Below are 15,480 nucleotides of genomic sequence, written 5' to 3'. Positions count from 1 at the left end.
TTTTAATTTCCTTGCTTTAAAACAAAACACTAGATGAAGCTGCTTTTTATTTAAAAGTCATCAGCTTTCCACAACCCCTTAGTATTAACGGTGTGTTGTGTAGGGGGTGGCAAAAAAATCCTTTCCATCTATAAAATCATCCTTAATTATAATATTATCCTTACATATAAGTATCTAACATTCCTAAAGAGAAATTTAAAACAATTCCACAAATTTGGGGATTAAAAAACAGCAATGTAACTCCAACCCGTTAAAAAAAATACATCTAAAAAACCTGAGTATCTCATCTATACTATGGCTGAGAAAAGTCTGCTCAGAATAAGAAAACCGACTTTAGGTATCACAACCAAATGGAAATTTAGGATGCACCTTTAAATGTATTGAGATGAAAAAATTTCCACTGAAACAGAATTAAACCAGTAACATAAAAAGTACATGCCAAGAACTGCTTTCGTTGTGCTAATGATTCTTATTTTACTAATGTGCAAATTAGGTTCAACCAAAATTAAGAATGTGTTTAAGTATCCTTCTAATACTTTCCATCTTCTGAATTTCATGTTTATCAGATTATAGTTTTAACACCAAACGTGAAATACAAAATAGATAAGCAGAAGATACACATCTCCATTTGCGTATCACAACAAGGCAAAGCCTGGATGGAGATACACATTAAACAATGTAAAATTACCCTGGTTTCCCAATCCTACTGTGAAAGCTACAGGCATGGAGTTTTTTGTTTGTTTGTTTTTTACTACATTCTCACTTACAACCTCCAGGATCTAAATCAATACTGTATGTTATCTGAATCAGTCCTCATTTTGTTTCACGGGAAATTCCGTAACTGTCAGCTCTAGGATTGGTGCTCTGTTACAGATGATTGCAAAGACCCATCTTTTGTGGTAGCTCTATAAGTGGGTGCTCACTAACCACGGACTGGAGAGCCCATCACATCCTCTGGCAGCAGTGGAATAGTTTCTAACAGTTGTCCCCCTCTCATCCTTTAGTGAGAAACCCAGTGGTACCCTGTCAAGCCCTTTAACTGGCAAGATGAGTACTTCCCACTGAGGGAGGCAGAAGGGGAGTACTAGACTAGCTAGTCTAGACTAGATTAGACTAGCTAGTCTAGTCTAGTTGGGAAGCGTGTATCTATCCAGTCAAGTAACTCCGTGTACAGAAAACAAAGCTGCATTTTTCATAGTAGTAAGCAAAGAAAGCAAAGCTCAATGAGCTCCTTGGCAGCAATAAAAACCCATCACCTTCTTCCTAATGTTACTCTGCAAAAAGCCAGGAGACAGGGGGTTTATTTAAAAAAGGTATATTTAAGAAACACTGAGGTAAGAAGAAGAAAAAAAAAAGAAACACTGAGGTACACATAAATTTTTTCCTGGGACAAAAAGAAGTTGAGAGAACTGTTGGGTTGAAAGCTTAAAAAAACTCTTGATTGCAAAAGATAAAAATACAGATATATGCAGAATATGAATGTCTTTTCAAACCTTAGTTCCAATGAAGAGGTTCACATGTATCTTCTGGACTTTCTCATACAAGCGGACTTCACTTGGCAAACCTTCATGCTACCAGGTATTAAGTGGCCCCCTGGGAGAAGGCAGGTAGCTGTCTTACCTTTGTGGCTTTAACCAGCCTGTCACAAGTCCCACAGTGGTATAAGTTGTCACAGTCAAACACTTCCTCTTCTACAAACATGGTCCAGAGGGCGTCTTCCAAACCTGATACGTTTTTGACTGCTACTGTTAGATCTAAGAAGTCTTCCTGAAATACACATGAACATAATATGAAAAAACAATTTTGTAGTGGTTCACGAACACATCACCAACTCCTACACAGACTGGGAATAACATAACTTTTCCCTAAAACACTGTATTGTATGAAGATACAGACCTCCCGATAAGATACGGTGAAATTCACCACACAAAATTACCCTAAATCAAATTATAATTTGGCTTAAAATACGTCCAGGTTTCCTTAAGTTCGGTGTAGCTATAATAAAACCTATTTTAGCAGGAACTAAAACCATTGAACACACATCTGAACCGAGAAGTGTGCGGTGTTTATCAGTTCTGTCTTAGCCGTGGACAAGGCTAGAGTCCCTAGTGTAAACCCCACTTCCTCCTCCTCTTTTGCTGCAACTGATGTACCAAGAAGTCATAAAAAAAAAAAAAATTGCTTTGAGCCAGGATAAAAAGTTTTTTTTTTTTTAAAGATTTTATTTATTTATTTACAGACAGAGATCACAATTAGGCAGAGAGGCAGGCAGAGTGAGAGAGGGGGAAGCAGGCTCCCCACTGAGCAGAGAGCCTGATATAGGGCTTGATCCCAGGACCTTGAGATCATGACCTGAGCAGAAGGCAGAGGCTTTAACCCACTGAGCCACCCAGGTGCCCCTAAAAAGGTATTTTTTATGAAAATTAAGAGGACAGTATTTTGCCAACAGGAGTCCATCGAATCTACTGCAACTGCAATGGAATTGTAATTTACTTATAGTAATAAACACTTAAAATCTGGCAGGCTTAAATCGTTCAGTTTTGTGTGTGTGTGTGTGCACTAGCATTACTGTAAGGGGTTATTACAGGGACTGGAAACTAATGAGTTCTGATTCATGGTGGAAATCTAAAGTAATACAAACAACACTTATATGCAATTTATCATATGTATATATGAAAAGTTAATGTTGATAATTTACTATGTGCCTTCACACATTTATTTCTCAAAATTTCTTTGTGAATAATTATAGAATTGTTAAGCTAATCATATGGTAATCCAGACACCATTGTCTTAGTATTTCCAAACTAGGTTGACCAAATCCTCTAGGAGCACAGGCAAAAAGAACAAAAAAGTAATTTTTAGGGACGCCTGAGTGGCTCCGTTGGTTAAGCAGCTGCCTTCGGCTCAGGTCATGATCCCAGCGTCCTGGGATTGAGTCCCACATCAGGCTCCTTGCTCGGCAGGGAGCCTGCTTCTCCCTCTGCCTGCCCTTCTGTCTGCCTGTGCTCGCTCTCTCTCCCTCTCTCTGACAAATAAATAAAATCTTTTTTAAAAAAAAGTATTTTTTATCCCCAACTCTTTCATAAAAAGCAGAAAAAGAATACATATATGTATCCAAAAAAGCAATTAATGCAAAATTTAGAAAGTGGTATTTAATTTTTTACTCATACAGACACAGCAATTTTCTTTAACTCTTGCCATAACAAAAAAGGGAGATTTTTATTAAGGGACAACTGTTCAGTGATGTAATCATATGCTACACAAGATTTATAGAGCAAGTGGAGATTATTCCATCTCATGAGCAAATTTCTAATTTCCAATGAGATTAAACGGACAACATAAGCTCACACATATAAATAAACTTTCTGAAGGACATTCATAAATGAAATCCAGTATTTAATTATACATGTTTATTACTGTAAACATTCCTTACTGTTCTCTATTTTTATTACTTCCCTTTTGTCCCCACCAACCATGATACTGGCTTTCTCATGAGGACACAGACCTCTACCTATAAACATCCCCCCAATTTATTTTCTAAATATCTGAAGCTATGCTTTAAGACATTTGCTTCTTTCAGTTTATACGAAGAAATGTGGATTACAAATTTAGGACTGAAGTGTAGGGCTAGAGTAAAAGAAAAAAAAACATGATAAGGTCATTTCTAGTAATAAACACTTGGCTCCTCATGTGGTATTACAGATCACAAATTTAATTACGTGCATTAGAACTTATGACTTATTATTACAACACGCTTGCATATTCACCTGCTTTTCACTGACATTCTTACACTCTTTACAAACAACCTGGTTAACAACGGTTCCATGATACAGACGATTGATGAGGTCATGGCCGGAGGTCCCGACTAAAGAGGTTTCCAAAGCACTAAAGAGAATTCGATTCAGTTCCTGCACATCATGTTGCCTCATTTCCTATAAAACAGGTAACTTTTAAATGGAATTTTGTGCTTTAGATTTTTCAAAACAGATTTTTAAAGAGGTATTAGTTAAAAAACACAAGATTTATTTAGAAATCCAAAGTCTTGATCAAATATTAAGGATGACTAAGCTAAACACACCGGGACCAGGGGAAGAGATCACCACTTTTCCTTTCACTCCAAAATGAAACAAGAACAGGGGGTGTTCAGTGTATACATACAACTCAACTCACTTGAAACAGGAAAGTGCTTTTATTCTTGTGGGAAACCACACCCATGGCCGTGCCACAGGAGGAGAAGAGGGAAGAACACAATAGGCACAGAGTGGTCTCTAAGAGCTGGCAGAGTATGCACGGCACAATCTCACTTCTACAGGGGATCCGAATTACCAGCATTTGAAAAGAACCAGAATCTACTGCTTACATATATGGACCAAGTAACAAAGAGATGAGAAAAATTCTGGTGGCACTCGCTTCACCCTACGAGTCAGGCAACTCTGTGGGAACAGACTGAACGCTTTAAGAACAACGGATACACCAGAGCCAAGGGGGCCACCAACACTCAGAAGCAGAACAGAGGCGGAAGAGCGGGGGTGGGGAGGACCAGGAGACGAGGTCATGGGAACCAGTGGGAGCTGGTGCTTTGATGTGGAGTGGGGTGAGTGCTCCTGAGAGCCCGCTGAGAGCAGAGAAGTGGCTCCTAGAACTTGGCACATGGATGTCATGAGTGACTTTGACCAGAAAGGCAGAAAGGAGGCAGAGAACAAATGAAAGGTGAAGTAGAGACCACGAGGGAGGACAATTTTAAAGAAAGTGTCGCAGGAAAAGCAGCTGATAAAGTGGAGGGAAGCTGGAGCGAGAAATGGGCCTCAGGATCTTTTTTCTTGTTTTTCAACTCATGATCACTGCCTCTGAAGGGAACCGGTGCATGTTTTCACGCTGTTCCTGAACAGTTCTAAGTAAGGCAAAGGCGCCTAGGCGCCTCTGAGTCCCTCTCTACCAATCCTAGCAGGTTTCTTGAGAGATTTAATTTAGAGATTAATAAATAAGGGTTTCACTGCTTTGAGGGTGTGAAATCAGCAACTCAGTAGACACTCAGGATCAAAAAGGAAAAAGCATCAGCTAATGAGAAGATTAAAAAAAACAACACGGCCCATCCCTCCAGCTGGATATTACTTGGCAATAAAAAGGGATGGAGTGCTGATACATCCTATAACATGCCTGAATCTTGGAAACATGATTTTAAGGGAAAGAAGCTAGTTTCAGAAGATCTCGTATCACATAATTTCATTTCTGTGAAACACCCAGAACAGGCAAATCTGGGAAAGTAGAAAGGAGGTGGTGGTTGCCAGGGTCTGGTGGGGAGGGTGACTGCTACTGGGTATGGGGTTTCTTTTGGGGGTGATGAAAATGTTCTGAAAGGGACTGTTGTGACAGCTGTACAACTCTGTAAGTATCCGAACAAGTGCGACTTGTACCCTCAAGAGTGAATCTTCCGGCCTATGAATTGTAGCTCAGCAGAGCGGCCATTTTTAAAACAAGGAAGGAACAAGGAATTAACCCTAAGCGCCTGCCCTACACCAGAAATTTAATTGTATGATATCCCATTTTCTTCAAAGCCTAAGCCCTACCTCTTCAATCTCACAGCATCATCTGGTTTAGGCGTATTCCTCATTAGAAGACCAGAGTGGAAAGTTTATTTTGAAGGCAATATAATGTTATCTGGTCATTGCCTCTTTAAACTCTGTGATAGTCCCCACACCTCTCCTTTGCAAGAATACATCTAGTCCATTAAAAAAAAAAATCGCAGCTCATCAATATTGACAAAAAGCACCTTTATTCACTGCTGACATATTTAGTGTTTGCATATAGTGAAGTACCCTTTAGAAACGCCAACAGAAATTCAGAAAATGTCCACATACAGGAGGAAAAGGAGGAGAGACTGGAGAAAAGAGGGACAGGGAAAATAAAAAGACCCGCCAAGAACATGTTCAGCCTTTTGCTTCAAGCAAGTGTCCCAATGAGAATACCCAGACCCAAACACAGAAACACATCACAAAGACAGTCACAGAATTATTGCAGTCAGGTTTTCGAGCCGATCAACAATTTGTTACATAAATGGCAATTTCTGTGTAGTAGATCTTGTATCCTAACTAGACTACATGAAAGGTAGAAACTGTAAAAGCCCAGTTCTACTTCTCCCTCTCTCCACAACCCTCTCCCCCATGCCAAATCATACCCATTCACAGCACAAGCGTCTAGAAATATATCTCTAGCTTGTAGTTACTGAACATGAGAAATAAGAATTTGAACTATTACTTCAGACTCTAAGACAAAATTAAAGGAAGTTAGATAATGTCATTAAACCAGTGTTTACTCTTTATTGTTGATAACTTGGTTCCTTTGGAGGAGCTGACCTTCGTACCTCATTGCTGGTCCACCCGAAGCTGTCAGTGAGGTCTGCTGTGGACGCTGCGTCCTGGTCCAAGACAAGAAGCTGGGCAAATAACCGCTGCAACTGTAAGGGTATGATCCGAACCTGGTCAAGAAGCAAACGCATTTCTAAATGAAATCTGTTCACGTCAGTTGGGGTGTTTTAAAAGAACTGCAAACGAGTTTTCTCTTCTTTCCTAGTTCATTCAGTTCAATCGGGAGGAAGTTTAAAACTATCACATAGAGGGAAGTAAGATTCGCTTTTCTTTTAAAATTCTAATCCAATCCAAAAAGTTTTAGCTATCTGGAGTTCCCTACCTAGACACAGTATGATCAGTATGAACACCCACACAGCCCTTAAGAAACCACGACTGATTGCTGCCAATCATTTCAGTGTCTGCTCGTTCACTCCTCTGAAACCTCTCAGAGACCCACTCCCTGTAAGGAAATTCTGGTCACGACTCCCACCTGCTGTGGAGTCTGAACCTGCTTCATCGTCTTCCTGCTTTATTTGGTGTGGGGAGGGTTAGGGCAGCAGAGAAGGATGTTCAGAGCCTTGTGGGGAGACTGGATGTTCCTATCTAAAGCAAGAATAAGACTTCCGACACTTTTATGGCAATTTGAGGTTGTCACCACATGTATGATCTTCAGGAGACTGGGAATAAAAGGAAATACATAAAAATTGGCTCTTTGCATCACAGGTGGTTTGAGAAGAGCTGGGCCAGATCACAGAAGACTCCTATTAAGAAGCACAGATTTCTGATCTCAAGGTCCTGGGATCGAGTCCCGCATCGGGCTCTCTGCTCAGCGGGGAGCCTGCTTCCTCCTCTCTCTCTCTCTGCCTGCCTCTATGCCTACTTGTGATCCCTCTCTGTCAAATAAATAAATAAAATCTTAAAAAAAAAAAAAAAAAAAAGAAGCACAGATTTCAGCCCAAAAACAATAAACTTCTAAATGGTATTTAGAGCCAGAAAGAACAAGATTAGATACGCACTCATAATAAACAAATTCCTCACTCTGCTTATTTCCAGAATATCAAAATGAAAGAACACCAGTCTTTATTTTTCTGTTGCTGTTATAAATCTGTTCATTAAGTAGATTTTCCGGTAGGCTAGTGTAGGCTAGTTGCAAATATCTTCTTGACCAAGCTAGGTTTATAAAGCAGTAGCAGCACTATATTTGAGGTAATTATTTTTTGGAAGGAAGATTCAATTCATTCGGGCACACAGGCCAAGTCACTTCTTGAAAATAAAGATTAATATTTAGTAATTAATAAAATTATGAATCTCTATGGATAAGGAATTAATTTCTTCCTTAAAAAACATTTCTTTAATACTCCAAAAAAAAGACGCTGTAAATCATAGATTTAATACCTTTGCATCAGGTTTATCCTTATCCTCGAATGAACCAAGTTCTTCTGGGCCAAGGGAAAATAAAGCTTCTAAACAAAATGTAGAAACAGAGATATAAATGATGTTATTTCATTTTTAAAAAACGGTTTTAGAAAGTCAAAGTCTCCAGTAAATAAAATCAGTTAAAGATTCAGAAGTATGACTGTGGCAGTATTTATACTGTTACTCTACACATTTTACTTCCTGATAACATTACCTTTAACCACCAACTCTATATGAAGAGGCATGCTAAGATTTCAGTACAGAAGATCAATAAAAGGAAAACTATGCTTCTAAAGTAAAAACAGTAATATCAGAAATCTTTGATGGCTTCCTATTGCCTGTGGCAGTGGGTCCCAAAAACCACATGAGGAAATACACAATATATAATAGTGTCACGTGTGTTCATCCACAAGCCACATTCGAGGCTTCCAACCACCCTTTTGAGAGAAAGGCCACCTTTAACTCTCAATGCCCTTACTTTTTTGGGTATAAGAATGTCTTTTCTGTGTTAAGGGTAGTAGCAGATGGTAGTGACCTTACCTGGAAAAATAAGTTGGTAACCCAGAGCCAGTCTTCACAACTGTTTTATACTCTTAAGTCTAGACATGCCCCCCACGGGGGTATATCAGAATCTTATGGGAAGTCTGTATTCAAACTAGATAGAAACTTTGATCTACTCTAGGAAGACAAAGGATGGCATGGATACTGTCTCTCTCTGGAAACCACTGCTGCCTTGGTTATGAATGTTATATTCCTCCCTTCTGGCAGGAACTGAGAAAAAAATGAACTATAAACATAAAAGTTAAAGGATAAAACTATACAAGGAGTTTTACAATTATTTCCCACTATCTCAGCCACCATGAACTAGTACAGTAGAACCCAATTCAGCACTACACAAGAAACTGTCCCCAAAAGTTCCAGAATTCTTCTCCCTGCCAGCACTCTGCCAATTCTTAGCCCTTCAATAGGCATCAGGATTCCTGCAAAGCCTTATAGGGAATGCATCAGCCCACGTGAAGATACAAGCCCATGTGCTTGGCCAGCGATCTCCTTTGCTGAGTGTAAGATGGCCCGGGCTCTTGCTTGGTGGCCTTCTCCATTCAGCCCTATCCTTGCTCAGTGGCCCTCTTTATGATCTGGACCACTTGCCCACCAATCATGTCTTAATCTCTTGTTAAAGCTACTTTTCTACTTCAACTATATTAAAACTTGGAAAACTTTAACTCTCCTCAGTAATCTATCGAAATGTGTGTTGAAAATTTCTAATGGTGGAATAACTGAATACATTTGGGAGATATTTTTATGGAGAGAATGGAGTCAAGGACAAATGTCACCACTCTGAAATCCCACATGCAGCTTAATCCATTAGAATGGCCCTGGGAAGGGGATAATGATAAATATTTACTAAATCTCTGGAGGCAGGAAGGCTTTCTAAGCTTAGAAGCAACAGAAAATGTCAAAAAATTTGCTAAATTTGGTAGTGATGGGAAGAGGGATGAGATACTGGATACAGGATGAGCCAGGATTTTTGTCCTCAGTATAAGCAGACACTGTGGAGAGCTGAGCCACTCATGTAGCTCTGTGGCTGAGGGGCCCCAGTCAGGACCATGGGAAGGTTATGTTTATACTGAAGTAAAGGGATCAGAAAGACTAAGACCCTTGTGGAGGAAGCTGGTTTGCAGAGACGGGAATGGGAAAAACAGAGAAAAACAGGGGCAAGAAATCAAGGCTCCAATGAGGTCAGGCTGGCTTCCTGTAGTGGTTAGTAAATCCCCCTTTTAATTGAGCTAACATGAATGGGGTTCTGTTTCTTATACACAGTCCCTTATACGACATCTTGGGTCTCTGGAATTTCCAGATTTTAGAAAGGTAATAAGAAAGGGTCATAGTACGTTAACATTATATCCCCAGCAGGGTTTGGGATAAACAGTATCTGTTAATCAAGGAGTTAATACTCCTGTAATAAATGTATGAATAACCACTCAAGTGAGATAAGATAACTAAGACTATAAACGGCCTCACATTAGGTCAGCTTCTGACCCCAAACCAGTTCAAACCAGGCTGCTGGAACATTCTGGATTTCAGAATTGCAGATAAACGACTGTGGACTATATAATGTGATGCCCCGTCGCCATTCTAAAAGGCAGGACAGAAGTGTTTTGGGTAACTCTGGTGGGAATGTTTATTACTTTAGAGAAATTTTAAAACTCAAAAATACAAATAGCATAACAGTAATGAAGACTGGCAAAACTGTCTTTATGTTGTATTTTAAATGAGAATTAGAAAAGAAACCCATTGCCTTATTTTTTGTTACTAAAAATTACTGTGCTTGCACAGAATGTATTTAAATAATTTAAGTTTCACATTTCCCTACAGAGAGGATGAACATTTTTTACCTTAGCCACAATAAACACATACGGGGGAATACACCTTTGAGGTAATTTGTAATCTTGCATAACTGATTACACGTAAAGACAAAGGTACATATTATTAATCAAAAGCATGTAACACAGCATACCTCTGAATTCAGGTGTGAAATGAAGAGTCTGAAGGAGGGAATTGAGGTAACAGGTTCCACCCTGATTTCTTATTCCGCTTAAATTGGTGAATTCCCTAGGAGCTGGTGGCTCCAAGGTTTTGGTCTTTAATTTCTTTTCTTTTCCATACTGATAATTTGACACACTGGAATAATCTTCTTCAAACAGATCCCCAAACATTGTGAAACTAAATCCTACCCTTAAAAGAATATGACATGTTATACAAACGCTTTTATTTACAAAACAAGCTTTCCACACATCTCCCAATCTTACACTTCCATCAGAAAGTTTATCCAGTAGTTTGGGCTTTGGAGACTGCAAGACCTGAATTTTCTCATCCTTGCTCCACACTACCTGGGGGACCACAGGCAAGTTAAGTTAACGAATCCGTGTTCTCATATGTAAAATGGAATACCGACTACCATGCAGGGTCCCTTAAACCAAATGAGAGACTTAAGAAAGGCACTTGGTGCACAGGGTTTGGCTCACAATAAAGAATAGCTGCTTTTAGGGTGCCTGGGTGGCTCAGTGGGTTAAAGCCTCTGCCTGCAGCTCAGGTCATGATCTCAGGGTCCTGGGATCGAGTCCCGCATTGGGCTCTCTGCTCTGCAGAGCTGAGAGCCTGCTTCCTCCTCCTCTCTCTCTCTCTGCCTACTTGTGATCTCTGTCAAATAAATAAATAAAATCTTAAAAAAAAAAATAGCTGCTTTAAAAAAAAAAGGCATGGTGAAAAAAACAAAGAAAACCCCTCATTACACCTCATCTACTGCTGGGGTGGCAAAACCAATCCTGGAGTCTGTGAGTTGGCAAGGGCCTGGGGGCCATCAACCGCTTCCTGAAATCTCAGCTTCTCATACTTCTTGTGCCAGATTATGACACTCAGAGGAAGCAAAGGGAACACACTAATCTTTACAGCAGTTTAGTACATGATCCCAAAGCTAAAGAGCCGGAAGGAGGTTCCCTGGGAAAAAAAGACTGCCATGAAAACCAACGAGCCCAAAGGCCTGCCACTCTGTGTCCAGTGATGCTAACCTTAGCTGTGGGGACCTGCAGGACCCGCTCAAGGTCTCACCTCGAGTGTGGAGGAGGGTCACTTGGAGATGAGACACACAAAGCGCCTAGCACAGTTCCTAAGGGGCAGGAAGCGCTGAAATGCAATATATTCCTTTTCAACCCGTTCCTCAAAAAAAAAAAAGCACAAAAAAATGGAGCTTGGAGGTCCGGCCTCGAGAATGTGGTCTGGATGCCGGTCTGCCCCACGCCGTGGCGGAGGCCAGGCCTCCAGCCCTGTAACCCACCACGGAGCCTAGGGGCGCAAAAAGCGGACGGTCCCCGCGGCCGCAGACCCGACGCCCGACGAGGGCGGCGTCCGGAGGCCGCCCAGGCAGCCCCTCGCCTCGCCGGTCTCAGGCGTGCAGCCCACAGCGTCCCTGCGCCTCCCACGTCCCCACCCCGAGAACCCCAGCTGCCAGCCCCACTTACTGCCTAAAGCCCAGCCCCACGAGCCGGCTCAGACCCACATTCGAAACAACCATACGCGCCCCAAATGGGCGCAGCCATGCTGGTGCGGGGAAGTCTCCCGCGGCCTGGAGCGTGGGCCATTTAAGGAACGCGCGAACTACGTTTCCCAGGATGCCCCGCGGGAGCGCCGGCCCGCCGCGCGGGACCTTATGGGCAATGTGGTTCTTTTGCCCCCAGAGTTCGGGAGTCTCGCGGTGGGAGAGCAATGTTGGCGTCCCTGTGTGTGCGCGGGTGCGCGGGTCCACGGGTTCGCTCGGTCGGACGGCGATGCATTTATTCACAATGTAGAGTTTATATTTGAGTCTTTTGGCATGGTTAATTTACAAGTTACCCAAACATTGGAAACTGCAGGGCTTCGGGTTCGCCACGCTCTTCGAAAGACCATTCCAAATGTGTCTCCGGTGAAAAATGTTCCACATATCCTTAAACCTGTACAGCATCCTCAGTGTTTATTTTGTCTGCACCAACTCTAAGTAGCATACACAGGAGTACATAAAAACCTCAAATTTTTCCTCTTGCCCCTTTGGACACCTTTAGTGGACTATTTCAAGGAGCTAGCTGTTCAGGCTCTGCTTCAAGCATCTCCCTGGTCTAATCCAGCCTCCATCCTGGAATGGATGAGCGAGACAGGGAGAACATGGTTTTTACCTCAGCGAAAGGTTTGAGAGATGAAGAACAGCCGTAGTGATGGATGAAATTGCAAGGCAGGTGTCAACGTGAACCCTCAGGGATTTGCACTTGGAACATTTTAGGGAGATTCATGTGGCTGCGCTGCTCAGGAAATGCTGATAGGGAAAGAGCTGGAAACAGAGGACCGGCTGCGAGGCTAAGGTTTAGATTAGGAAACCGCAGAGGGAATGGCTGTTCACAGGTACCCGTTATCACTCAGCAACCTTGGCAGCCTCCTCTTCAGGATGCTCCGTGGCATTCTATCCTGCCCTTCGAATGCTTCTCCCTTGCCCGCGGTGCTTCATACCCTCCCCTGCTAAAAAGTAGATATTCCTCAAATCTCCATTCCCTAAGAATGAACGCTGGAAGGTTAGCTCCAGGAAGACACAGGCTCTCCGTTCTGCAGAGTTGTATCCCAGCCACCTCAACAGTTCCTGGCTTTTAATAGGGACACCGGCATGGCTCGGTAGACTGAGTGGCTGCCTTCAGCTTAGGTCATGACCCCAGGGTCCTGGGATTGAGTCCTGCATCAGGTTCCTTGCTCAGCGGAGAGCCTGCTTCTCCTTCTGCCTGCTCTGCCTGTCATTCCCCCTGCTTGTGCTCTCTCTCTCTCTCTCTCTCTCTCTCTGATAAATAAATAAATAAATAAAATCTTTTAAAAAAGGCTTTTAATAAATATTTGTTAAATGAATGGCCTATTAAAACCATCATCATTTTTCTCATAGGCATCAAAGTCTTGCAGCTGTATTTGAAATTTTATCTTTTGTCCATAAAGTCAACCATTTGTGACTTAAAGTATCGCCTGGACGACACTTCGTTCATTTCTACAGCTCCCACTCTGCCCATCAGACTCTCACTGAGCGTCACGTGCATTAGGCCAACAGCCTTTTGAGTGGACTCCCATCTTACCCAATCCATCCTACCTGTCACTCACTACAAGAGCTACCCTGAGGTCACATTTTTTTTTACCAAGAAGCTTCAGTGTTTCCCCAGTGTCTTCTGTAGAAACTCCTCATTTTGATGTTCTTAGTCCACTGTGGTCCCAACACTCTTCCTGCTGTATTTCTCACTACTCACCTGTTTTCTAGTTAAAGTGTTTTCAAGAGTGCCATCTGCCTTCCTGCTTCTGTGACCGATTCATGTTGTCCTCTCTGTGCAGGATATCTGTCCTCCTAGAGCCTCCCTTCACTGCCTTCAATGAAAGCCCATCACAGACTCTAAATCACCCATAGAAGTTTTCCAGAGCTCTAAAAATATCTGTCCTTTTCTTTCATTAAGCCTCCAGGATTATGTGTAACTCTCTTGTAACCCATGAATCTGGCAAAGTCACATCTGATCATTTTGTTAGTATCTCCAAGTCAGGGATCATACCTTATCTGTCTTGTTGCCCCTACAGCAGTTAACACTAAATACATTTAGTTGCATTATCATTAATAACACCGATATGTGGCTTTGTAGTTTATGGTGAAGTTTTAGAATTTTTTAAAAAAAGATTTATTTAATTATTTTAGAGAGAGAGAGAGAAAGAGAGAGAGACAGCTTGCACACGTGAGTGGTAGGAGGGGCAGAGGGAGAGGAAGAGAATTTTCAAGCAGATTCCCTGCAGAGCTGGAAGCCTGACACTGGGCTTGATCCCAGGATCCTGAGATCATGATGTGAGCTGAAATCAAGATTGGATGCTTAACTGATTAAGCAACCCAGGTGCCCCTTTATGGTGAAAATTTAAATCCTTATTTGCTTCCCAGAAAATTTGAGTTGAACCTATAAAACTGTTGACCAGACTCTGGGCTCATGGAGCTTCCACCCTATATGTCAACCATGTGAGGTCCTGGGCAAGAAAGGTTTAGTGATGCCTTAAAAACGTTGTGAGCATTTATATTGCAGATGGTTTCTTTTTATTTTATTTATTTAAGAAAGAGAGAGAGAGCATGAGAAGGGAGAGGTCAGAGGGAGAAACAGAATCCCCACGAGCGGGGAGCCTAATGTGGGACTCGATCCCACAACTCCAGGATCACGACCTGAGTCAAAGGCAGTTGCTTAACCAACTGAGCCATCCAGGCACCCTGCAGATGGTTTCTAAGCACTATCTCATTTAATTCTCATAACAATGCTCTGTGGTGGGAACTGATATCATTCCCATTCTGTAGATGAGAAGACTGAGATCCTGGGAGGCATATAATTCCTACAAAGTTACACAGAAGATCTCCAACCAAGACTTGAGTCCTGGCTCTAGGGCTTGCCCTTTTAATCACGGATACTACACTGCCTCTCTAAGTCAGTCACCTGCTTGCTGGGTTGGTCATCCTCTCTCCCTCTTTCTTCCTCTTCTGCAGCACTGCTAGCAGACTATTCAGTGTACTTCTCTCCTTCTAACAGACCCTCAATCTTACAGGGTATGAGACTTCCCTCTCTGAGTAGTCACGTGACACAGTTCTAGCCAATGAGTAACAACGCTATCTAGCACATAGCGCTGACAGCAGGCCAGTACGTGTGTTACATATTGTTAAGCTTCAAGATAAAAACTCTCAGTTATTTTACCACCAAAAATGGATTTATTTGAGAATAGCAGAAAGTTATATTCTATTCCGGACATGGAAACTATGGCAAAACCATAGGCAAGTTCAGAGAACAAAAGAAAGGAACAGTGCTTTCATAGAGGGAATGGGGTTGTTGGAAGGGGCTGTTATAAACAAAAAGTCCACTAGAATAAATTGGAGGTTCAAAGCTTAATAAAGTCCCTAACTAGGACACAAGCCTACATAAACCTTCAGGAGGGCAAAGTGAATAGAGCAGAGCAAGAGATTAAAAAGTAAACATGTTCTCATCAGAGTGATATTCTATCCTTGTGTGTGTAACCTGTACATAAGATACACAGAACAAATCCAGTGACGCAGGAAATTTTAATCTTTCAGAGATGTGGGTGATGTTTACTGGGCCTCCATCTCTGAGTAATGGGGAGCAACTCAGCAGGCAATACTCACCAGGATCTA

General features: G+C 41.9%; 1 protein-coding gene across 12 annotated transcripts in view; it reads right to left on the bottom strand.

Annotated features, from left to right (window-relative positions):
• Positions 1-11,935, bottom strand: part of USP40 (ubiquitin specific peptidase 40) — a 75,800-nt gene extending 63,865 nt beyond the window's left edge. For 3 of the 12 annotated variants that reach the window (XR_014300555.1, XR_014300556.1, XM_082690597.1), the window contains exons 1-7: positions 11,783-11,898; positions 11,373-11,480; positions 10,282-10,499; positions 7,743-7,810; positions 6,362-6,475; positions 3,768-3,932; positions 1,621-1,767 (exon numbers count right to left, since the gene is read on the bottom strand). Coding sequence is in view for 9 of the 12 variants with exons in the window: in XM_082690597.1 (XP_082546723.1) it covers positions 1,621-1,767; positions 3,768-3,932; positions 6,362-6,475; positions 7,743-7,810; positions 10,282-10,499; positions 11,373-11,480; positions 11,783-11,835 (873 nt within the window). In the remaining 3 variants the exon portion in view is untranslated. Of the gene's footprint in view, positions 1-1,620; positions 1,768-3,767; positions 3,933-6,361; positions 6,476-7,742; positions 7,811-10,281; positions 10,500-11,372; positions 11,481-11,782 lie in introns of all 12 variants that reach the window. The other 9 variants (XM_082690602.1, XM_082690599.1, XM_082690604.1 and 6 more) reach the window with 9 other exon arrangements.
• Between the last annotated feature and the right edge of the window lie 3,545 nt (positions 11,936-15,480).

This window comes from Mustela nivalis (genome assembly GCF_964662115.1).
Source record: "Mustela nivalis genome assembly, chromosome: 11".
Taxonomy (NCBI): Eukaryota; Metazoa; Chordata; class Mammalia; order Carnivora; family Mustelidae; genus Mustela; species Mustela nivalis.
The sequence above is the reverse complement of the archived record's forward strand: the minus strand, read 5'-3'. Positions and strand labels throughout refer to the sequence as shown.